The sequence below is a fragment of the Simochromis diagramma genome, unplaced genomic scaffold, assembly GCF_900408965.1.
Source record: "Simochromis diagramma unplaced genomic scaffold, fSimDia1.1 OVJJ01000802.1, whole genome shotgun sequence".
Lineage (NCBI taxonomy): Eukaryota > Metazoa > Chordata > Actinopteri > Cichliformes > Cichlidae > Simochromis > Simochromis diagramma.
Window position 1 is genome coordinate 23,159,185 of NW_024387492.1, and position 25,621 is coordinate 23,184,805.

Here is a 25,621-nt window from a genome sequence, read left to right on the forward strand (position 1 = left end):
AGATTTTACTGCCAGCCCTTCAATTTTGCCCCTAAAACAAAAAATCAAAGATGTGCAAAGAGTGTTTTTAGGGTAGAAAATAGGCTGTGCCATTTCCCTCATGTCTTTTTTTGTCCTGTAGCAGAGTTCAGGAAATTCCTGTGGCTGTCAGGACTTACCTCATTTTCCTTTTTAACCAGAGCTTCCCAGCAATACCCTAAACAAGGCCTCCTCTGTGTCAGGGATCTCTCAAACAACGCTCGCTGCCTGCTAATGTTGGAAGCACCTTATTAGTCGCTGCACTGAACATCTACTTAGCTGGCTCCGGCCTGCACCAGGACAAGCTGCCAAAGGCTGGAAAACAAGCTCATTAAAACCGCAGAACTGCTCTCTGTCTGCGTTCTTTGAGAGTGCAGCCGACAATGAAACACACTCAGGACAGGTTTTATGTTTCTTTTTACTTTTGGAGAACCCCTGAAAGGAGCTTTCAGGGATTCTCCGAACTCATGTTGGTCTGTTTGTGGTCCTCTAACTGTAAACTCATACAGACAGGATGATAATCACCACTCTTTGATTGCCAGTCAGAATGGTTCCAGTAACTGTTTCTTATTTAAGGAGTGTTGTTTGAAGGCCAACCCACAGATGAAAAAAAACAAAAAACGAACTCTGTTGCTTAATTCTTGTATTCGTTGACCTTGTTTTTATGGAAATTCTGACTCACTTTGGCACATTGCATTAGAAGTCTTCACAGAGCTTTGTGAATTTAAATCAAGGCAGAAAATGTAATGTTTTTCTCTCTGCAGGCAATAATCTAATAAATAACTTTAATTGCGCCTTCAGAATCCATCACTTTTATGTTGATTGCACATATATTAAGATTTCTGTCCGTTTGTCCAGATGGTTTTGTCTTCTTCTGCTTGCACACAGAAATCGGAAACAGGAAAAAGTCTGAACTATCCTAAAGTTATAGCTTATGGCTTCCTGCAGCTTACAACAACGTGGCAGTTCACAGTCCGTAGAGACTGGAAACTAGCCAGTTTGTAGCTGAGGTTTGAACTCCTAACACAGGTCAACTGAAACTAGCTGGGTTTGAAAGAGAGCACGGTAGCTTGTTTCAGCGTGAAACAGACCAAGCAAGCCTTTCACTTCAGTTCAGCTAAAGCAGAAGTGAAAATATGTGAAGCTGAGCTGGGATGAAGCAGCAAAAAGTTCTGATGAGCAGATGAGCTCCTTGGTGTTTGCAGAGAAGACGACTGGCAGCGTGATATCAATAAATATCTCTTTATTAGTGCATTAATGTACATGGGAATGCAGAGATGGTCTCAGAGACTTTGGAAATATTCTGACAGTATTGCACATTCCAGCATGGAGTTCGGTTCCTCGTCCAGGTCACACGATGAACGCCTCCTTCGCCCCCTGCTGAGGAGGAAACAGGAAACACCTGTGAGGTCACATTCGAGTGTTTGAGAGAACGAGGCCCGCCCGATCTGTGACAATCTAAAATATCACCCTAAACTATCACAGCATTCAGGGTTAGGACCGAGGTCGCCATGACGAAGAAGTGTGTTATTGTGGAAAGCATGAAAGCACAGTTGTGTCATGTGCTCACAGAAAACTAGCTGGGGTGTGGATGTCCACATGAACCCTCACGCTAACTCTCTGATGATGAAATTTACTGGCTTGAGGAGATTTGGAGGAGGTAGTTGGGGAGAGGGAGGTGTGGGCGTTTCTGCTTTATTGTCACTGTCAGACGAGTATGAGGCTCCACAGACGCCATCCACGCCTGCGCCCTGCATGCGAGCTGTGGTTTCTCACAGAGAGAAAGTTCCAGGCTCTCGGCTGCATCTGAATCCAGCTGAACTAACTCTGCCTATGTTACTAGCTTTAAAGACGCTTTACAACAAAGAAGGAAGAACAACAACAACAACAACAACAAAAATCAGGGCTGATGGAAGCATTTCGTTTTTCGTTTCACTTGCTTGGGACATGGAGGAAAGATGCTGAACTGAACGTAGCATTAACTGAAGAGCTGCTTCAGTTGAAACCAGCCTGAATCCCTTATCACCTGGTTTCCTGTCACAGCTGCAGTGAAAGGAGATGCGTTTCTCTGCTCACAATGTGAAATTAGTCTGGCTTTAAAGTAAAATGAACAGTTATGAGAAGCTGATTTTAGAAGCAACAAAAATCAATGTTTGGGGGATGAAAAACAAAATAAAGCCTGATCGTGACACAATAAATCATCCATTAATTTTCTTTGATTTATCCAGGTCCGGGCAGCCTAAGCAGAGAAGCCCAGATCTCCCTGTCCCCGGGCACCTCCTCCAGTTTATTTGGGGAAACACTAAGGCGTTCCCAGGACAGCCCAAGAGATATAATCTCCCCAGCATGTCCTGATGGGATGTGCCTGGAAAACCTCATCTAGGAAACCCCTAGAGGCATCCTTGTCAGATGCCCAAACCACTCTCAAATGACTGAACTCCTTACCCTCTCTCTAATGCCTGATCTGATCTCCTGCAGGAAATCTTTCTAAAGGTACGACATCGCCTACATAAGTAGAGAGATCCTTGGCGCTACTGATGCTCACGATGGTGCATTATGTGCTAATTGCTATGTGTTTGTGTCCCAGTGTCAGCCGACTGAAACATAACATGTTGGGCATTTTTTCCCTCCTGCATCCTCGCTCTTTGTTGTGGTCAGGTTTCTATGGAAGCGGACAACAGTTTATACCAGTTTCCTCCACATGTATCTGCAACATCCTGGTTCCTTTGGTCACTACTCAATCCTTTTATCTCAATCATCTTGTTTTAATAACGATAAGTCAAATTAAAATTCAGTTTAATGCATAGCTTTGCTATCTGTAGATTTCCTCTGCTTATTCACACTCACCTGCAGAAATCTGCAGCCTCAGTTTGACTATCACGACATGGATTCATCAGAACAAATCCACTCAGTCGTTCATCATCATTAATTAGATATTGATTCAAGCATCATAAACTGCTAAATGAGCACTAAGCACTTAGTGTAGATGCCAACAGGAGCCTCCACAGCTGTAGCCAGCAGCACTAATGGTTAGCAGACTCACTGAGAATCTGAGCTGCTTACAACAGTTTATTTCCTGTCTAAGCAACAAATCTGCTCACTAACACACAAAATAAGTCCAGCATTCCCTAAGTATCCATTAAATGCCTTCAAATGTATTTTCATCACTATGTGGATGACAGGATAAAAAAAATGCAGTTAAAGATTGCACAATGAGGATCTGCTGTTAAAACTGTATTTTCAAGATGCACAGATGTCTGTCGGTGAAGGTCAAACAGACCTTTTTGCTTTTGCAGACCACGTGCACTTAAATGTGCAGTAAAACATCTGTTTTGACCAGGAAAAAAAACTCATGTTTGGAAATGCACACGTGCACATACAGTGAACTCCTGAACAGGTCTTTTCCTGCCTGATATATTCTGAGAATGGCGTCTTATCTTAACTTCCAGCTCATCCTGTTTTATTTCTTTACATTCCCCACTGTCAGCTGTTTACCTTGCTGAGTTCAGGAAAAAGCTCCAGCACGGCGATGTCCAGCAGGACGTACGTCATCTGAGGAAGAGAAATGATCAGGCCAGTTAGAGTCAGAGGGGAAACGTTAATCGCCTCTGACTGTTCATTGTGCCAGTAAGACAAAGTGAAAACATACAGGAAGTATGTCAGTACTGAAAGTTAACATCCAAACACTCCTGATTTCAGATATTAATTTATCTTATAGTTCAGAAAACATGCATTTCAGTCTTTCTGCTCACTCAAACATCACCATTGGCAAGAGCAGCAAATTATCCCTGAGTCATAAACCAGTGATGACTCAGTTTAATGTAAACTCAGCCTGAGAGGATCCCTGAGAAATAATTTAGAGGTGTTTAAGTACAATGTGAGAGGGAAGAGCTGCACAGTGATGAGCTGAAAACAGGACAGGCTCAACTGAAAGTCATCGGCTTGCATCCTCAGAGTGTGGCATTAAGCAAGTACTGGCGTGTGTGTGTGTGTGTGTGTGTGTGTGTGTGTGTGTGTGTGTGTGTGTGTGTGTGTGTGCGCGCTTTATAAAAGAACACTTCCAGTGGAAAAAAAAAAAGGCACCTGACTTCAATAACCTCGTGTTTTCTGTTTTTACTGTGTGTGCATGTGTTTGCACTTATGTGCAAACAAACTACACAATGCAGCAGAGCTTGCAAGCAAACATGTAGAAGAACTCATCTGTTTAACAGATATAGAAAAATCCAACATGAATGCACAGAAATTTGCATTGCTGCGGTGGTCGTTTAACACATGTTTACAGCATTTACACTGGAAGAAAAGTGTGATTAACTGAAGCTCAGATTCAGGACCGCTCACAGGAACTTAAAAACTTTCGTGGACTGACAGGGAATTAAGGGAAACATTCACATGTAAGTGAAAAAGCTGGGACCAGTAAACATGTAAATCAGGACAGCTGTGAGCACAGCCTACACAGGCTGCAGGTCTGCAGTGATTCTGTCTTTTGCAGCTTTGTATAAAATCAAGTCAATCTGAATAAACTTCCCACCCCACTCATTTAGAACCAGCTGATTTACAGTAACAGTGACAAGTTGAATTAATCCATGTAAGATTTTACCTTCGTACTATGAATATTTTCACAGTTACAGCCCCTCTAAGTTACTTGAGTGGGTCCAAACGTGGCGTTTGCCAACATTTCTGAGTATAAGAGCCAGCGACACAAAGTATATTTTCTAACACAGTGGTTTTAAACACTTCCTGTTAGTTAGTGTCTTTAAATTCTTCTCTGATAGGATGAAGGTCTGCTTGCATCAGAGTAATCAAGCTATCAAACAATTTCTGCACTTTTCTACAAAGTGAAAGCGCTTAGTGCAAGGCGTCATGCACAGGGATGGGTATCGTTTAAGTTTTATTCGATACCGGTGCCAAATCAGTACTTTTGAAACGGTGCTTAAAGAATGGAGAACACAAACTTTGTCCAAAAACCTCTTGTGTTTATATTTTTAGCAGTCTCTTTTTTTTCTGCAAAATGATAAGCACCGTTCAGTCCCACGCACGGGGCGATCCGTGCTAACTCGCTAATGAAGATTTACCATGCAGTAGATGTGCTCGGCTTTTAAAAAAACGCTATGCGTTGCCAGGTGTTGCATCAGATTCGAGGTGTTACCTCCTTTGCACAGTATCACCTTAAAGCACTTGTCGCAGGCTGCTGAGTTTGCAACTTTTGCTGTGAAGTACAGCCAGACTTTAGACCGCTTTGCCTTGGGCATTTTTAATCTGCAGCTCTGCTCTAAAAGAACGTACGTACCTGGGCCCGCCTACTATCCTTGGAAAGGTAAATGATTGGCTAGAATCCAAAGTATATGACATCTCAGGGAGAAAAAAAAAGCACCAAAACGTGAGCTGCTATTCGGTCTGGTTACTGCCATTTATGTCAGAACCGGATATCGGTACCCATCCCTAGTACCATCAACATAGACGGCAACCACATAATGACCACCATCAACTGTGGCACTTGTGGTGTCTCAGCAAACCAGACTTTGACTTTAAACCTGCTTTTAAATTAAGCTTAAATGTGTCTTTCAGGCCTGAAAATGTCACATGGACATCTCCTGTACCTATAAAAGTCACCAGAGCTTAAAAATATCAGAAAAATAGGCCTCACATTTGGACCCACCCTGATGCTAATGTAAAAATGCACCCTAACATTACATTACACATCACCGTTGAACCTGCCTGAACATACAGGAAGCTCTCGTAAATGCTGAGCTGAACCGTGGATTAGGAGAACGACTGTTTACCTGCTTGTTGAGCAACGGCTGCTGAAAACTGTCAAACAGCAGCTGGATACCTTCATACTTCGACTCCTCGCCGATGCACTTCACCACAAAGTCTGAAATCGAAGCACATCGTCCAGCTTTATTAAGCCATGGGTATGTGAAGCATGCAGATTTATTGAGTTTGACCCGAAACCTGTTAAAAACACACAGCAAAGACCAGGACTGTTTGTCTATAAGATCAGAGTAGAAGAGTTGGAGGACAGTCGGCAGAGACACTCTTCAAACTTCCAAGCCCTTTGTGACTGTGTGTTTTATGAAGTGCTAGGCTAATACAAGTTATTCATATTATTACACTGGAAACTCTTGTCTGAGCAGAGCAACCTGGAACTGCAGTCCAGAACTTTAGATGTAAGAAACAAAATACTCAAATTGATAACAGGAAGGAGATAAAGTGGCGCTCTCGTTTCCAGGTTGTAGTTAAAGCAGCTACGTTCTGTGCAGGAATCCAGCTGTAAGAAAACCTCTGTGTCTTTAAAAGCAGATGGATCTCTTCCGTACCGTGAATGACAAAAGGAAAAGCATCACGGACAATGCCAGTGTTTAAACTGGGACTTTAGATCCAGTATGACCGGCAAACTAGGAAGTGAGAACACCTCAAAGGTCTTGTGGTTTCATTTCCACTTTTACTTTTAAAGTCACAGATCAAAAGAAACTGCCTGCACGCTCACAGCTAACTAAATGTTATTATCCCCCTTTAAATCAGATTTGTGACGTGTTTAAAACAGGCTCTGAGATGTTCACTGGCACTTCAGAAGAGTCGGATTTTAACACGGATACAGTAACATACTTTATTATCTTTATTGATGTTCTGATATGATAGGGTATACTGCGATGTTGTGCTGATATGCACAGCCATTATTAATTATAATGTCTCCGAGTGAGCAGATAAACTTTGAGCACAGCTTCGGGTCAGAGTTTTGAAGCTGGAAGTTCAGGATGTGACGTCATAAACCGGCGTGGCCTGGTCTGCAGAGACAGCCTCACTGAATACTTCAACGTGAAACATACCAGGAGATGATTATTGATTATTAATGATTACTGTGACTGAACTAAAACCCGACCTGGCAGGTACTTCATCATCTCCTCGAACGTCTGCTTGGCTCTGGCTTGTTTGGCCTCTGCTGTTCGTTCCTCGCTGCTTTCACAGAAGACGGCGTCTGCAGAAATGAACAGGAACAAATCACAGAGTTAATGTTTCCTCCTTTGTTTTTGGAAACTGAAACATCTGCACAGAAGCAGAGATTTTCTGTAGGGTCACACAAGATGAATCATCTTCAAAAACAAGTTTTTTTGTCCAATTAAAAGGTGCTTCGTTCTCTGCATCAACACATTGACACACGCTGCTGATCACGTGTGCCGAGTGCTCCGATTTCACCTCAGCTGAAGATTTGTTAAGAAGTTCAGTGGCATCAAACGAACGTACTGCCTAGAGGCAGTGGGTTTGGTGAGGAATTGACAATTCCCAGAAATTCAATTTCCTGGCAGGAATGTAATGATGGCAGCATGCTGGAAGCTGTCTGGGCACACCTGAGGAGATGGGAGATCTGCCAAACCTAAATCAGATGCAGCTTCTGAGATTTATGCACAGTTATAACCTTCTCTCTGATTAGCCTTTTGAGCCCTTCGCAGGATGAGGAAGGATAAAAGGAATCATTCTGGAATAAAAAAAACCCTTTGATGTACTAACTGCAGGTTTATATTGCTGACAGGATTCAGATCTGCATTTTTATGATTTGAACGTTAATAAAATACTCAGACTCTCTTTTCTTTCCTGTTCACTCACTGTTGACTCAAATCCTGAGCTCGATAAGTTTAACTCCTACCAGCTCAGATCAAGGAACAGCTATCGTGGTGATGCAGGAGCTTAAAATGATGCTCAGGTTGAGTCGTGAGGCTTTTTTTTTTGTGTAACATTTAAAAAGCAAGAAAAGACCTTTCCACATACTGACGCTTCTTTTGGGGTCATAAACAATCCGAACACTTTGAAAATCATCTTAAAAGCAGCGATACTGAGGCCGGAAATAAGAAAAGACTTTATCGGTGCGGGTGGCGTCCTACCTCGGAGCTGGGTGATGAGGGAGACCACGCGGTGCTCCTGAAGGATCTGCTCCAGTTTCAACTGCATGTACTGATCCATGTAGGCTTCGAATGTGCTCTTCAACAAGATCCTCCCAGCAGACAGAATGTGATGCAGCCAGTCCGGCATGCGAAACACCACCCGGCCTGCGAGTTCAAACACCAAGACGGATACAGACAGTCAGGCCCGAATCAGTTCAAGAAACACAGATCAAAACATCTCAGAGGCTTTAGGTGACCAATCTAAAGTCTTCTAATCATAACTGCGCGTTCAAAGCAAAATCTCTGCTTAAAGAAACGAAAGTAAAAAGAGCTTCAGTGGGACACGTTAGCACGATGGCTGCTTTCTAAACTAAACTGTGGATCTGTGATTAATGCAAGTGTCTTCATCCCTGCTTTGATTATCAGTACAACGTGCATTATGTTACCATTAAAGGCCACAGTATCTGCTGCAGGAGGAGTGAAACGTAGAAAGGAAATCATTGGATGCTTTCCTGCAGTAATTTTTCTCTCAAATGTTCTGACTGCAGGAAATTCCAGCTTCCAGCATTTCCACATGTGTGCAATTTGGTCCCATCATCGTCATGTTTCTGACTTCGATTACTTACACGGACACTGTGACAGAGGCTGTACAGACTTCCTGTAAAGCTGTGATCTTGCCTTTAGAGGCTGCTAACGGCTCCTCAGGCTCACTCACCGACATACATCATGTAGTCGTACATGCCGTCCACAGTAAACGTCTCTGCGAAGAAGTTGGGGTTGTGCTTCCTCTCCGACAGGTTGCCGTTGTTCTTGAACAGGTTGCTAACGAGCTGCAGGACAACGAGCACATACCGTTACCTCGTAACGATTAAATGCTCGACGTAATTTAAAACATGAAGAAATACTGAAAAAACAAGGCTAAGCTACAGATGAGTACCTGCAGAGGATCTTTAGTTCATAACACACAGGAGACAAAGTCTTGAACAATCAGGCCCCATCTTATCCTAGTGACCCCACAATACCGTGTTGCTTTCATAGAGCATATACTTCAAAGTAGAATGGGACACAGAACCTTCAGTTTTCAGGCTCCCATCTTGGATTCAGGAGACACAATCTGTACTTTTGAGATTAGGATTAAACTTTCCTTTTCACCGGTTGCGGCAAGTGGCCGCCCCTCCCTGAGCCTGGTTCTGCTGGAGGTTTCTTCCTGTTAAAAGGGAGTTTTTCCTTCCCCCTGTCGCCAAAGTCCTTGCTCATGGGGGGTCCTATGATTGTTGGGATTTTCTCCATATGTACTATTGTAGGGTCTACCTTACAATAACACCTTGAGGTGACTGTTGTTGTGATTTGGTGCTGTATAAAAAAAACTGAATTGACTGATTATATCTTCTTTTCTTTGAACCGGGCTTCTACAAGTATTCATGACTAAATGCCAGGATATGACTGAGGCTCAGACATGGCGTTAAAGCTTCCATATGCATTTATAGGACAGATGTTTATTACCTTCTTGTTCTCCGCTGTGGGGCTGATGATGGTCAGCTCGGGCCGGCTCGGTTTGGGTTTGGGAGACTCGCACGAGTTGACGAAGGACTGAAGGAATCGCTCCAGGTTCTGTCCTCTCTGCAAAACACACGTCAGCGAGTTTCACAACATGTGCAACATATCTGCAGAAAGTCTATTATAGCTTATCACCTACTATCATTAAAGCTGCTGATATTGAGATTGTGGAGTGTTTACAAGTATTTAGGGATTGTTCTTGACTGTAAACTGTGTTTTGAACCTCATGCTGATGCCACTACCAAAAAAGTTCACCAAACACTGTTCTTTTTACAGAAAATGAGATCTTTTATCTGAAATGTTGTCCTTATTTTACAGGAGTTTTATTGAACCTGTTATTTCTTTCTGTATCACTGCCTGGTTCGGTAACATGACTCTAAAGAACAAGAATCAGTTGGGACTTTTGGTGAAAACTGCCAGCAAATTCTCAGGGAGTTGGCAAGACGGAGTTTTGGCTGTTTATAACAAGCATGTGAGGAAGGTTCATTCTATTGTTAATTGTTTTAAGCATCCACTTCACAATGACTTTGACTTGTTGCCTTCTGGCCGTCAGTGCAGGAGCACTGATGAATAGGATGTTTGTCGTATTGGTTCCTGAAATTCTTCTCATGATTTTGTCAACACAAAATCGTTTGTTTTTGTTTTTTTTTAACTGAAACAGTTGTTTTACTTGAAGATATTTCCCACTCATTTGCTCGAGATTCATTACTTATTCATTTATTATTCATGTATGGTGGGACACAGCAAAATTTGTGGGTCACAGAAAAAAGAAAAAGTTAAAGCACTGCCCCCAGGTCAGACTTTTTAAGCTTACAGCTATATACACTGCCAACCAAGACAACCATAACCAAAATACATCTCCGTCCTTGAATGTACAAGAAAGCTCTACTCTGTGGGTAAATTCCACCTTAAATGAAAAAACCAGGGCAACAACATCAGGAACAGGAAACTATTAGATGTATTTTTTAAGACATAGTTTTTCTTCGAGACCCGACCTTGTCCTAGAGGTCAGGTCAGCTGCATGACACCAGATGTCATTGATCACAGACTCTGTTTGTGGGGTTTGGCATGTTTCCGGCTGTTTCTGTATATCTGTGTGTATATTCCCAATGCTTGTGACAGCCTGCGACTCTAGAGGTTACACAAAATGAACCGTGAGTAATTTTGCTTTCTGGTTTTGGCTCACAGTGAAATTCTGGGTCTGCAGAGGGAAATATCAGCTTACCAATAAGACGTGGCTTTTAAAGGTGGGACACAGAGAAGCTGCACTTTCACACGCTTCTAAAATCACTCCAGATAACGGGAGACGTTTGCTTCGTTAACTGAGATAATGCCTTCGCAAAGTCAAAAGAAAAACAGAGAACATCCCCGGCTCAAGAAGAGATACTCACCTCCTTTATCAGCTTTCCAGGAACAGACTTGAAGATTTTTCCTGTAGAAAAAAAAAACACTTTAGTCACAAACCGAACACAGAGAAAGATGGCGGCAGCGAGCGCTGAATGAAAAATTATGATATTTACTCCCATAGTAACATTAACTACTTTATACAGATTACAATGCAGAAGCACTGATGTTAACAGTGCACAAATTCAATTAATATAAAAGCATGAACATAAAATGTGGAAATTTTAGGAAGGTCGTCACGGCCACTGACACCAATGCTATTTACTTATTTCATCACTTTCTTAAGTCAGTCTGAGTTTTATACAAATGTTTCACAATAAAATTATTTTAAAAGAAAAAAGTAATAATGAGAGATTTTAATTTGCAAAAGAAAATGTTGAGTAAAGACAGACATGATGGCATCGCTGCCTGATTATTAATCACACAAAGTAGAAAAAGGTCAGGCATGTTCACTGTGAGTAAAAGTCAGTGAGTACAAGCTGATTAAACCCCATTTACCAGTAAACCAGCAGCTACCGCCAGCTTTCAAGGTGGAGTGCTTTGTTACTTCATGCAAGAGATGACTTCAGTCATGGCGTTGAGCCATCCATCCACAATGTCAGTTTGAATTTGAACCAGAATAACCGACAGTGACTGTCTTGTTTCTTTAGTGGGAGAAGATGGACTCTCTTAGACTGCACGTGTGCAAGACATGCAGCACAAAGTCTTCATTTCGACTTCATAATCATGCTGCTTTGCAACATTGAATAATGGAGCAGAAGTTAGCTACCATTCTCAGATTGCAGTTTCTGAAGGTGGTTGTTCTGCTCTGCAGCTGTGGCGAGATCAGTGTAGTGACACATGGACCAGGTCTCCACCGGCTACAGGTGAGCTAACAGCACCCTTTATTAGCGCAGCTACTCTGAAATAGTCACATAAAAAAACCAAAAAACCCCCCCCCCAAAAAAAAAACAAAAAAAACAGGGCATGTGTGATGCGTTGGTTACGTACCCAGGTTGACATCGGGCAGCATCCTGTCCAGGAACTGATGCTCCACAAGAGGAGACAGGAAGTCGAACAGCAGCTGGCTGTTGCTGAGCTCCGGATGCTGTAGGAGAGCCTGCGCACAAACACAAAGAGCCAAGAGTCAGACTGATGCTCACCTCTCAAATAAAGACTTACAGAAAAATACAACAAGCGCTCAAAGTCATCAGGCCAAGCAGCGGTGCATAGACTAACTGATAACTTTACTGCTTCTCTTAGGTTTGTTTTTCTGGGGGCGAGATGCTTTATAGACTAACAGAACCTGCATATGGAATAAAGAGTCTACAGCAGCCGTACTTCATTAGCTTCTTTAATGCTCCTCAAACTTCAGACTTCCAATACCTGCAAATATTTCTCAAATTCTTCCCTTTTAGATTCGAGGAACTCGTAGTTCTTTGGTCCGATGATTCTTTTGGATGGAAGCTGTGCATCTTCAAATGGGCCTGAGAACAAAGTCAAGCGGGGGGAAAAGGGGTAAAATACCAACAGCTGAAATATAACACGGTCATTTGATAAAGTGAGGTAGGTACATAGACTGTATACGAAGAAAGGACATAGCCAGCCTGTGGTTTGTGGAATCCTTTAACATTAAAACCAGATGCAAGAGCCATCACAGAGTCTCCATCTGTTGGCCATTACAAAGAACTTCACTTTCCACTTTTACCTTTCAGCCCTTTTTCAGCAGAGTCCATCTCTTATATACAGTCTCTGGTTTTGTAAACACTGTATTACCGTGGAATTCGGTGAGTTTTGACTCCAGGACGTAGAACTCCATGTACTTTCTTTGCACCAACCACTTGTCTGCTTCGTGATCAGCTAAAGTAGACAAGAGCAAAAGCCATTACATCATCTGACTGATGAGTCACTGAGTCTGGGCTACCTCACAGGACTATTTCTGATTATATAACAAACAAATGTCTGCTCTGAGCAAATAAAACCTCATTAAAGGTTATTTTCCTACAAACATCTTCAGGTTCATCTGTGCAGGAAGAACCTGGCCAAGGTTTGTTCTTCCTCTCCGCTTGCTCACCGTTCTTCTTGTCGTTGCGCTCAACGTGGATGGAGAAGACTAGGATCCGCTCCTTCTTGATGTCGTCATCGTAGAAGTCGATGTAGGGGATGGTGATACTCCAGGCCAGAAGGTTCCTCTGAGGTTCAGGTGGGATGGCCGGCTCGTCGGGGGAGTCGTCTTCCATCACAACTGTGGCCTCCTCCACCTTCAGGACGGACAGAGGAGACTCACAACTAAGACATCGAGCACCGATGTGGAAAAACCATCGATCTATATTTAAACGCCGCTGCACTCACCATATCGTCGTCGATGTCATTCATGGCGCTGGACGGCAGTAAGGCGCCCTCCATGGTCGTGCTCTTAAACACGCCTTTGATTTTACTGCCAATTCCTCTGATACCGAATGACTCCCCTCTTTTGGACGTGTTTCTAAAGATAACAGAATATTTCATCTCGTTTCTCTGGACTCCATTTACTGCAGGACAAATTCACACGGAGGATTTCTCTGTGCGCTACGATGTGTAAGTAAAATGTAATCAGAATACAATGATCTGCAAATCATGTCAAACTCGTATGAAGTTAAGTACAAAAGAGCACTTTGCTGAATCACCAGCACTAGTTAACAGCACTCTGTCTGCGCTTGGAAACTTGATAAACACTCTTTAGACTCAACAGCTCAGTTTGCTTTCATAGCACTCCAGATGTTTTCATATCTGGACTCAAACTTAAATCATCATAAACTTCCCGTGGTCTCGCTCTCCTTTACTTCTCTAAAGTGTCTTCATACACGATCATCTTAGTAATTAACTTCTTCTTTTAACCATTACACGATTTTTCCAGCCTGTGCCAGAATTTTTTTTAAAGATATGTCATTAGATTTTGGGTTTGTATCATTTTTATGTAACACAGGTTTGAAATGACTTGCAGAGGAGTGCATTCTTTTTTCATCATTATATTATCATTATTATTATTATTGACAGTTCTTTGCCCTAAATTCTTTGGAAACGTGTTGTGTGGTGCACAAGTCATGCAGCAGGCATGAACTAAGAAAGGACAGCCAGCATCAGCATGTCTGTACTTCTTCCTCAAGAATTTTGTATTTTGCAGGACATCTGGGGAAAATCTGTTTGCCTTTCTAGCACTAAACGCACGACTGCTGAGTCCTGAATCAAGAACAGTGACTAAAAACGAAAAATCGGTGTCAGGCAAAAATGCAAATGCGATGCAAAGACTCAGTGCTGCTCATCCGACCACAAGGAGAAATTCTAATGACTCTCCAGCATCTTTATTCCATCTTCTCAAGCAGGAGGTTAAAATCGCTGAGCGAGCATCACGTAAACAAATCTGCGGTCAGCAGTGCTCTATCCGCATGCATCGTACCGTGTGCTGTTTGCAGGCAGTTTCAGTGCAGACGAGCAACATGCTGCTCGAGTGCTTACCTGGTCTCGTCCCAGCTGAAGCTTCTGGAATAAGAAGCACATCTAAAGACGGGCGTTTGGACAAAAGACAACCTCAGAGAAATAAACATGAGCACAGTGAGCTGCTCTGATTGTGTGCTGCCTCACAGTGAAAGGTTTACGGTGGTCACTGCGAACACAACGCTCAAAATGAGGAGGAACAAACCAAATTACTCGGAAGTGTTTGTGTTTATGCACGTGTTGACAAATTTGTGTTTTCAGAATCCCTTTCATTGTTACTTTTTTTTTTTTTTTTTTTTTTTTTAATTTTAAACACCTATCAAAATAAACACGTGAAGTTTAGTGCAAAATACAAACCTGCTGACTTTCGAGCTCCTCGCTGGAGACTCCACCCCCTTCAGCAGGTGTCTGAAGTACTGCACGGAGAAGAGAAAAAGGTACATAAGTAGTGACTAATATGGGATTCTGAAAGTCCTGATAAATGTACAATGGGGTGTAATCAAAATATTTCAGAGAAAAGGAGAAGAGCAGTTAAATTTAAATCAGGTACGTTTTTGGACAAATTTGTGAAAAAGAATCGGTAAATAATCCTGTAAAAAAGTATTTTAAGTGTAACAAATAGAAGTCAGATCAACTTTCTCTTCATTTATATAACTTACAGCTTCGTGTATATATAGCTATTACCTCAACACTGTTAATGAATAAGAAATTAAACTCACTTCCGGCTCCAGAATTCTATTCTTGGACTCTAGAGTAACTTTGCATGATTCACAGTTCAGAATAATCTTTATGTGTCACACACTGGACCTTGGATGCAGAGCCTTAGTTAATATGATAAAAAACTTTTTAGGTCCCTGTGTTTGAGCTGATTCTTCTGATTTCTCCTGATTGGCTGCCCCTCACAAACGTAAGGTCAACCATATTAGGGATATCGGCTCTTAAGCTGAGTGTATGGAGCAGGCTGGGCTTTTGGCTCAGGTTAACCCATGCACCTATGACAAAGTGGAACAAACAAGGCAGCTAGCAGCTGAAGCACAAACTGGTGACCTTGTGATGTTGTGCTTTGATGTGCTGCGTTTGTGTGGGTCAGTCTGGTTGCAGAGGTCTTACCTCATCGCTGTGACAGAATATGGGCGTGAAGACTCTTTCCAGTAGAGACAGGACATGCTCGTACGCCTCAAACAGGCAGCGCATCTGCTGCAGCTTCACCACCTCAGTGTACGGACCTTTGGCGACTGACAGAGAACACGAGCTGATGTCACTGCGTGCTTCCGCTTACTGAGTTACAGAGCTTAGAGAACATGCTATATACATAGGTAACACGGGCACGTCAAACACCATCGTAACAGTCATGTTTCACAGTTTCTATGAACTGAATTTTGGATCAGATTAAACCTGAGCGGCTGTTTTCCAACAGCGTCCACACGTACAAGGTTCCAAAATCTTTATGCGCACGAAGCACAAACAGATTTTTTTTCTTTGTAAGAATAACCAGAACGTGTGCAAAACACAGAAGATAAACAGAAATATTTAAAGTGTCCAACTCAGTAAACACAGGATTTAACTAAATATATACCAACACTTCAGCCGTGTAGTCTTGCACAGACTTGTAAATACCAACTAGTCTTCAATTCTCTCATATTTAATACTTTTTCTCTTCTTTTTTTCCTTTTTTGTTATTATTATTATTATTATTATTATTATTATTATTATTATTATTATTATTCTACTGCTAAATTCTGTTATTTTCTTCTTAATAAAACTGCACACTCTCTACATGCTCATGTAAAGCTGAGGAGCACAAGCCAAAGAATTTCATTATGATAAATGTGGCTACACTGTTTATCTGTACATGACAATAAAACTTGAAACTTGAGATATCCCCACAGGCTAACAGGAGAGAATATGCATGAAAACACAGTCAGTGCACACAGCTGATGCAATGAGCTTACACTCCCAGAAACTGAGTGCCAGAAGAGTTTGCATGGCCAGCAGTGTATACGGTCAATAATCAGAGCTAATGTTCGAAACAAAATATTAATATTAAAATATTTCAGTTTAAACTGATGCAAACACCAGCTGTGGATCCATAAGCTGTGAAATGAAACACCATCTTCACCAGCGCAGGTTCAGGGGGTCTCACGATGTTCGATATCAAACACCATTTGGATGAAAATGGAGCCACGACGCAAACAAAACTTTCCATCTTCGCCCTGCTGCTGCCGGGAAAATCTCACACAATCAGTCACCTGAGTTATAATAACAATGGTGATAAATGTGATGGCCCCACATATGGCACCGACTGGCTGGTGTTTAGACCTGTAATCGTGCTCATTGGACCACTTTTGGACCACGCTTATTTAACCAAGAAACAACAATGCTATGTAAACTGGCCAACGCAGTGAATTTGCAATAATTTAGTAGTTTTTGGTGACCTTTTCTTTTTTTGTTTTAGGTCAAATCGGTGACAGTTTGTTACAGGTAATCACTGGATTTAAAAAAGCTTGTGTAGAATTGGACATTAATCGCTTCCAAAACACTCTGTATCAAGAAATTTGATGGAATTTGAAGAATATTTCATAAGAAAATTCACAATTAAATTTTCAGAAATGTGAATGAAATCGTTCACAATCTGCCGCTTGCAGTTACAGAGCATCATACAACACAGCTCATCTCTGAGCTTTCACATTTAGCTTCAGGTCAGGTGACAAGTGTTAAAGCCTAAAGGCGAGGTAACGATTATGAAAACAGCAACTCTCACCGTTCCTTATCTCTTCTACGATGAACGGGTCGAAGCTGATCTTGTCGATGCTCTCCTCGAGGCAGTACGTCTCGTACATGTGCACCACCTCGCCGTGCAAATGCAGCAGCTCAGAGTCGCTCAGTTCCGGACGAAGGATCTTATCATTAAGCTCCTCTGGGGGAAAAAAAGTTTTATACAGTCAGTCCGACACATTTATATAACAGGCTCCAACAGGGACCTCACTGCATGTCTAAGAACTCATAATAATGATAAAAAAAAAAAAAACTTTATTAATCAAGTTACAAACTGCTTGACAGAGAAACATTTTCATGCTTGCTGCATGTAAGTGGAGCAAAACTGTTTACAGGATGAGCTGTATGAGGAGATCAAATGTATGGACTCCTACCGACGGCGAGGCAGAACTGCAGCACATGCACGGCTCCTTCCTGCTTCAGGAAGTTCATGAAACGAAAGAGGAGATCCTGCTGCACCCTGATCTCTTTCAGCTCCAGCTTCAGCACCTGTAGCACCACACAGGGAGGGTCAGACAAGCTTCAAAAATAAATCTGCGCCACATTCATACTGTGTGGAAACTGATCAGAAAATTTTTATTTTTTTTTATAAATCACTACATGTTTATGCAACTTATAAATAACACCTTACACCAGCCTCCAGACCCTCAAATCAGAGCATCAATTATTATTCAGGCTAAGAACAAAAGGGGATCATGTTTTAGGGATCAACGTTGTGGCTATTTACCATATAAGGTTTATTATTATTGTTATTAGACACACCAGTTCAGTAAATGTATATACACTTGAATGTACTTATTAAATTTATGAAGTTGGGAAAGCGCTGTTTAAGTTTACTTAAATTGCTTTAAATAGAAACAATTCCCTGCTCTATCAGGAGAAGTGTGATCAGACCTTCATTCTTAGTTTGAGCTGCTGAAGTCACAGCAGTCTGGAGGAAAAGCTTTTCTCCTGCCCTGTCGCACTCTGAGGTACTTACAGACGGCTTCTGGCTTCTGATTTGATGCGTTTCTTCGTATTTCTGTAAAAATGGAACCAGTGGAGACGGAGGCTCTGTGGCTGGCTCCGGCTGGACAGGACAGATTCAAAGAGGCCATTAATTCAGAACACTTGACTACAATTAAATTAATTGATTTGAGTATAAACGAGTGAAAAAAAAAAAAAAAAAAAAAAAAAAGACTCTTCATCTTTAATGTGTTTGTTTTCCATGCTGGACACATTATATGTTATAGGTCCACCGTGCAGGATTTAGATCACCTACTGGCTGGACTCAGGTCTGATGTTTAGAGCTTTGTTCATAACGGTAAACCTCAACGCGGAGCTTATAAAGGAGCTGACAGGCTGAAGTGAAAGGTTTTGGTTTTAATTCAGCTGGAGATAACTGGATTAAAATGAGCCTCCTGAATCTACACTGTGACACGGTCTGTCATAGCAATGTCGGCTCTCCTCCACACTTTACCTTTAAATTTTGTGGGGGGCAGATAAAAGGAAGGCGGTTCACTTACTGGAGTATCATCAACAAATAGGAGCACCATGAGGTTCACTGTATCCTGAAAAGGAGGAGAAACAGGACATGATGTAAAAAAAGTTTTATACTGTCACAGCGTTTCATCATCACATTAGGATTCATATTGTATAAAACATTTATAATTTCACCACTTTAACAGATAATCTTGATTAATTATGTTTTAATTTATATATTTTTATGTGATTGAGAAAATGCAGTTCAACAGTTCAAAACACTGAACTGATTTGGGGATTTTACGTACGCATATTTGTTTTGTTTTTTTTAATCAAACTCTGATGCACCAAAGATACAGACCAACGCGATCATGTGGCTACTTACAGGGTCGGCCATGAAGTCCATGGTTGGTAGGATGACGGATCCAGCCATCACCTCCCGCAGCAGCAGAGCCAGAGACCTGCACCACATGAAGCAAAAACCAAAGCTCAGAAATTTATCAGAAACTCTGCCTGAGACTCCCGCGATGCATTAAAGTCGTATAAGAACACCTAAAGAGGCAAGAGAGAAGGTTTATGGTTTTTTAGATCCAACCGACTCGGAACTTGATGGACAGATTAGAACATTTGAAGGTATCTGAGAAGAAACCAGCTGCAAACCAACTTCAGATAAGTGGAAGAAATCGATGGATGGCTGGAAACTGGACTGAAAATCTCCTGTTCAGAGTTTGAGAGCTACAATGGAAATCTAAGAGAAAGAACAGAAATAGTCTCTGTACGGCGAAACGATGAAGGTGTGAAAATATCAAAAAGTCTCAGATGCAAAAAAACACTTCATTCGGTCGTCTCTGTACCTGCAGTCTGTGGCTTTGGGAGGCATGACATAGGGAAACAGCATCTCCGTGAGCTTCCTCAGGTACAGCAGCTCGTCTCTCCGGCTGTACAGAGCGACGTGGAGGTCGGCGCCGTATTCGTCCAGAGCTGCCTGCTGCAGGCCGTCTACAGTCTTCACTACAAACAGACATAAATATTAGGGTGCAACCCTGCACCGAGTGAACCCCACGCCACACAACCACAGCCAGCATGCTTCCCACAGACGACTGAATATAACACGCATATTAGAAATGAAGCACGAGCGGACACGTGCATACCTCTTTGGTGGGCTTTTGCAATAATTTCAATGTGCTTCATCGCAGCTTTCATCACTTTGTCTGCAAACACAGCAGGGATATCAATCTGCCAACAGTGAGAAACACACAAAAAGTAACGATTAACACAAAAATCATCAAAAATAGGCACCAGACACGGCGGGTGGCAATCATTAAAAACAGCACTGCATCCGAGCCGTTTGAGATTTGGAACATGTTTCTGAACGGAAATCTGAGTAATCCAGTTGATTTAATTTTACTGCAGCAAACAGAAAACTGACAGTCGCTCCAGGAGAGTTCACTGACACTTCCAACAAAATAAAGCCAAACAAGCTTTGTTACTAAATATATTATTAATTATTATCTTTATTATCATTATTATTATTATTATGTAACATTTTACTATATAGATTATTTTTTTCCTGTCTTTCAGCTCGGCTATAATCAAATACACTTCACACGTTACCTGTAATTGGATAAGTAATTAAAACAAATCTGATTAGTTTAAGGCCCGAGGAATTATACTTCTGTTTATTTCTAAAAATCAACCACATAAACAATGTCATAAAAACTTGTGGCTTTGGAAACACATTGAAGGTTTTTTTAAATATTATTTCATACTATTTATAAACTGGATTTCACTCTAAACCAGCTGCTGATCTCATTTTCAGTGGAGCAAATCTGTAATCCTCACAGTTTGTTTTGTGAGAAAGAACATCACCTTCTGAGCTCGGCGGACAAGCACCGACGCGAAGAAGCGAAAAGTCATCCTCAGTTCATCCAAACACGCCTCGTCATCTGTGATGTCTCTGAAACCAGAGACGGCAGTTTAAAAAAAAAAACAAACGTCTTTACCAGTACATGGGTAAAAACATGCTTTGAGCTGTCCTCCTACCTGTACCAGGGGTACACAAAGTTCTCAAGGACTAACTCGAAAACCTGCGAGGGGGGGGGCAGTAGAGAGGTCAGAGAGGACCACATAATCACATCTGGATGTTTCACTTAAGCACATGTCCAGCTGTTGAGCTGAGGTACCTCTGCTACTGAGGCGTCCACCTTTGAATGAACCTTCAGGTCCAACCATGGCTGATAGTTTTCTAGGAGCAGTGTCGGCCTGCGGTTAATGAAAGAAAGTCAGTCAGGTTTATGATTGATTGTTTCGTCTGTTTGCAGGATTTTTACAAAAAGACTGATGGAGCTGCACGAATCTTTGCTCAGTTGTGGGGATTGTTCTGATCTTTGAAGTTGATCCGGTGGGGGAGGTGTGGGATGCCAGATCAGGCGCCTCCTTCCAGCCCTCCTCTCTGCTCTCTCCTATCTCGTCTCTTTTGTCTAAATTCTCTCTATCACCTTTTCTATTCCTTTGAAGAAGTCAGGCTCCATAAATATTAAGGAGGTAAATATTACTTCTCAGTTGCAGTGAATTGATAGAAGAAAATAAATTGTAGAAAACTAAACAGAAGAAAGTAGAAGAGAAATAACAATTTAACATAAACCAGTGACACACCCCGGGGCCTGATCAACCCTGGCAGGGCCTTCTTAGATGAGGGTGTCTAGTGATAATGGCAAAAACACCCGATGAATCCAAGGTCCACTACTGACGATGTGTCCCAAATTTTAATATGATCATCTCGATCAGATCTCTTAATCCCTAAACCTAAACCTAAACAAGGAAGGAAAAAAATGGTAGAATAGCTTGGGATAAAAGAGCGAAACACCCTGTGAAGTTGAGGCACACAACGATGTGTCCCGCTGGTTAACTTTCTGGGATGCCTTTCCTCATAACAGCCATCCCTCAAGACTTTCTTACGGAAATAGGAAAAAAGAAAACATAAATAGGAAAAAAACTGATTTCCAAAAGCACAAGGGATGTGTTTCTGGGGAGACAATAACCTGACGGACCAGTTGCAGGAACCAAAATATGCTAAGAATTGCGCTGGCAGACACTTAAAAGAAGTGGAGGATCTATCGATTTTGTGAGGAGAGAAAAGATGAGAGGTAAGTGTGTTAGTGTAACTATTAGCCTAAAAATCCATCATCATTATTATATGAATCATGATAAAACACACCTACCATATTTTGGGTTCCTGCAACTGGTCCGTCGGGTTATTGTCTCCCCAGAAACACTTCCCTTGTGTTTTTTCTATTTCTGTTGTGTTTTGTGTGCTTTTGCAGCATTTTTCTTATTGCTGGTGTTTTCTTAAGTGGCATTCCGTTTGGCCTCTCAGGGCCACCATACTTTCTCCATTTGAAGCAATGCACTATCAGGGATTGTAACATCTAGTCCTTTTACTGAATCTGTCAGTACAAGCAAGGCATGCAGTGGCTGCCTTGTCAGATCTAAAAATAGGCATAAGTTAAAATGTTCCAAAGTAAAGCGACCTCTCCCTTTCATCTCAGACAGCGCTGTCATAAAACTCCTCACCTGTTGATTAACAAATGCATCCAGGCTTTACATCACTGTCATCTTGTGGCGGCAGTCAGCAATTGTTGTTGAAAGCTTCTTAAAAATCGCATAGACTTTGTTTAAAGGGCGTGTCCATCTCCCATCAACAATCACTGGAGCTGGGCAAGCGGAGAGGCCAGAAGCCTGTTTCTGGCGGTTTGCAAATGCATTGTGGAAAAATCTGACAGCAGTAAACTGATAAGAGACCAGCGTACGTGACAAGGTGTCAGTGGCTGTGCTTTCACTGCTCTGAGTGCAGTCACGGCCAGCAATCTATAACAGTAGTAATAACTTACAATTCTTCAGCCAGGAAGGAGTGCAGAAAGGTGAACATATCCATGTAGAGCCCAGACAGGCGGCACAAACTGTATGTTAATATCCAATCAAATGTATTTAGTTAAATTGGTACATAAATAAATTGCAGAGGAATTGAGGTACAGTTATCATCTGGCTTATTCTGAGGTTTGAAAAATGATGGTTATCTTCTCAGTTTAACCAGTCAGTGTCAAGCCCCACACAGGAATTTACAAGTGGAGGTTTTCATGTTGTGAATGCATTTAAAGATGTTGCCAGATTTTTAAAAATTAACAATAACAATAGTTGAGAACTATTATCTCTTCTCTGCAGTTTGATTTACTTTGAAACATCTCAGAGCTCAGCCATCTCTGTGAAGCTCTCGAAAAAAATCCACAAATAAAGTTTGATTATCTGATCGTGAAGTGCGTTTCCTTGATTAAGACCAAATCTTTTCTGCTGTTAACCAATCAGCCGACAGTACTGCTAATCTTTCAGACTAACACCATCTGTTAAACGTTTTCTAGTCTGAACACGTGGGGTCAGAGGTCAGGTGAACGTACCGGTGACGCTTGCATTTGACCTTCCCGCACACGGCACAGCTGTGACCCAGAGGAAACAGTTCCTGTTCCCGTTGCTGTGCAAAGGAAGAGAAACATCAGTCAGTAAAGATGTACACTTCATCACAGAAAACCTGTCTGTGTGCATAAATCATCATTCAGTCAGAGCCTCTCAGGTAAAGGTGTGTGCCTCACTCTGCTCCTGGGCTTCGCGGTGAACAGGACGCTGGGAAGGAGAGTCTCTGGTCTGAGGGAGCAGTAGAAAGTGGCGAAACCAGCCAGGAGCGACCAGAACACCATCAGGATGTGAATATACCTGCAGGGAGAGCATTACACAGACGCTCCATGTGAATGAGGAGATGAACTAGGGCATCACCTAGTGTTCACTACCTGTGAACTGCAGCAATGGACGTGATTTCCACAGACACAGGGTCATATATTCTATTTCAGGCAAGTACAGAAAAAGTGAGGTTTTTGATAGTTTCAGCTTAAAAATCTGAAAAACAAAAACATGGCAAAGGAACAAAAGTAGAAACTGGTTCTAGCTTTTATTTTGCATAATTTATGTGTGACAGAGCAAACTCATGCTTCCCATTTCCTTGTAAATATCCATGTAATTTAGAACAAACATCTGAGGCAGAATAGCTCCACCCATCTGCTGTTCAAACCTTCTGTTTATGAGGGGACAGCCAATCAGAACAAAGCTGGCTTAAAGGTGGAGCTTAAACAGCTTGTTTTAGATACACCTTGAACTGAGGGGCTGCATTAAGGCCCAGTATAAGACAGACTCATGCAAAACTATTTCAGTAGAGTCCAAGAATAAAAAGACAGGAGTTCAAGCTGAAAGTGGGAGAGTTGAAGATGTTAACATTTTCTATGGGAGTGACCAGGATGGAAATGGAAAGAATAGAAATGAGTCGATCAGAGGTACAGCTCAGAGCTGCCAGGCAGGAGGAAAAGAGCAAGACCTCAGAGGAGATTCATGGATGTAATGAAGGAGTACAGGCAGAGGGTTGACAGAGGAGGATGCTGGGATAGGGTGAGATGGAGGCAGATGGTCCACTGTGACGACCTCTAAAGAAGATTTGTACCCAACAGGGGTTTTCCTAGTTTACAGTGGACCTTTGAGGGGGACGCTGTACACCTAAGCATGACTGGACTGCATTTAGTTTAGGCAAAGAGTGTATGTTACCTGGCTTTGGGAAGTGCACAGGCATCGGCATTTTACTTTTTGGTCATTTTTAAGCAAAACTTAAGCAAATTAAATCTGATTTTTCTTTGGAGGAAACCCATAACCAAAAAGGCCAGATACACAGGAAAGACCTGCCTAATAAACTGCCACCTGTGGTGTTTGAGGGAATTTCAAGTGTTAACATTTTGTGAAATAAAGTATGCCGAATTTGCCTTTGGCACCTCTTTGTTTGTTCTGTGACTTCTGTTGTACAGATATATGTCGGGGAGGTGCTCTGACAGAGAACAAAGCTTAAAAACTAAATATTCTCAGGCAGGTTCTGCCCTGCGCCTGCTCCTTGGTCTACTGACTGACCATGTGCAAGTCACAGTGCTGCACACGAACCGCCTGACACTTTGCACGTCGGTGAATCTTCCAGGTGAATGGGGTCATGTGAGCTCACCTGTTGAGCAGCACCGTTAGCGCGAGCATAGACACCAGGACGAAGCAGGTGAGCGGATACTGACGGCCGGCTTCCCGCAGGACGTGCACTTTCAGCCGCCGCTTCACGTCCTCCACACACGTTAGTATTCCCGCCATCCGGTCAGAGCAGCGGCAGCTCGGACATAACCAGAAACAGCCGGGCACGGCTCGGGCCTGATCCGGACTTTCTCCCGCACAGCCTGACAGTACACGGCTGACCCTCCGGGTGTCGCGGGCATTAGCCTGAACGTAGCGCTTAGCGTCAGAGCCGTGACTCTAACAGCCACAAAACAGGCTCCGTGGCACGAGCCGAGGCTGCTGCGCACTCTGCTCCCGAACAAAACCCACTTTCTTCACTTTATAAAGTTTTCACTTCGTGGTTTCAGAATAATTTCCGACGTCTGACACACTTCCTCAACAGATGGAAAGAGTTGTAATCCCACCCCGGGTTGCCAGGTCTATGGAAAAACGTAAAAATCATCGGTACCCGCCTGTTTAAAGGCTCTCTGATGGGCGCATGACCAGCAGATAAACACGTTTCAAGCACAGTCAGCTGAAGCTGAGAGTGGGATTTTTCCACTTGATACGTCAGTAAACAGGGATTACTGTTTATTTTATTTACGTGTGTACAAAGAAGTGTCCTTTAAAGTGTAAACAATAAAGAAATATCAGATTCATCTAGTTACTTTGATTTTAGGACAGTCGGAATTTTATTTTTGATATTAGCATTACTTATCATATTTTTTTTAGTTTAAATGTCAAAATTAGATAATAATACTAATAGAATATACTGATTAAATCAGTTATATGCCAAGAAACAAAATTATTGTATATTTATTTTCTATTGAAACACTGGACTCCCAGTATTGCTTATAAATCAGTTAAACATCGAGCTGTGAATTACTTTGGGTCACGTGATTTAATCTGTATATTAGCTGAATAAAAAAATGATTTGATTATCTTTCTTGAGTAAA

The 25,621-nt window shown here is 42.0% G+C and overlaps 1 protein-coding gene across 4 annotated transcripts; it reads right to left on the minus strand.

Moving 5' to 3' along the window:
• Positions 1 to 1,244: 1,244 nt before the first annotated feature.
• Positions 1,245 to 25,138, minus strand: LOC120725043 (sorting nexin-14-like). Of its 4 annotated transcripts, none has more exons than XM_040017673.1 (29): positions 24,628 to 25,138; positions 23,189 to 23,309; positions 22,997 to 23,070; positions 20,729 to 20,807; positions 20,589 to 20,632; positions 20,415 to 20,502; positions 19,697 to 19,781; positions 19,400 to 19,556; positions 18,931 to 19,006; positions 18,590 to 18,634; positions 18,064 to 18,153; positions 17,459 to 17,573; positions 17,071 to 17,226; positions 15,420 to 15,544; positions 14,667 to 14,725; positions 14,331 to 14,372; positions 13,188 to 13,320; positions 12,910 to 13,096; positions 12,612 to 12,695; positions 12,222 to 12,322; positions 11,847 to 11,955; positions 10,844 to 10,884; positions 9,399 to 9,515; positions 8,611 to 8,725; positions 7,896 to 8,060; positions 6,899 to 6,994; positions 5,799 to 5,890; positions 3,514 to 3,570; positions 1,245 to 1,395 (listed from the first exon to the last, which is right to left on the minus strand). In XM_040017673.1, the coding sequence occupies exons 1-29, from the start codon at positions 24,762 to 24,764 to the stop codon at positions 1,369 to 1,371; spliced, it is 2,817 nt and encodes a 938-aa protein (XP_039873607.1). In that variant the 5' UTR covers positions 24,765 to 25,138; the 3' UTR covers positions 1,245 to 1,368. The 4 variants fall into 4 exon arrangements, with proteins under 4 accessions (XP_039873607.1, XP_039873609.1, XP_039873606.1 ...); XM_040017675.1 differs by having other exon boundaries at positions 1,245 to 1,398; positions 14,331 to 14,354; positions 24,628 to 25,137; XM_040017672.1 differs by having other exon boundaries at positions 1,245 to 1,398; positions 24,628 to 25,137.
• Between the last annotated feature and the right edge of the window lie 483 nt (positions 25,139 to 25,621).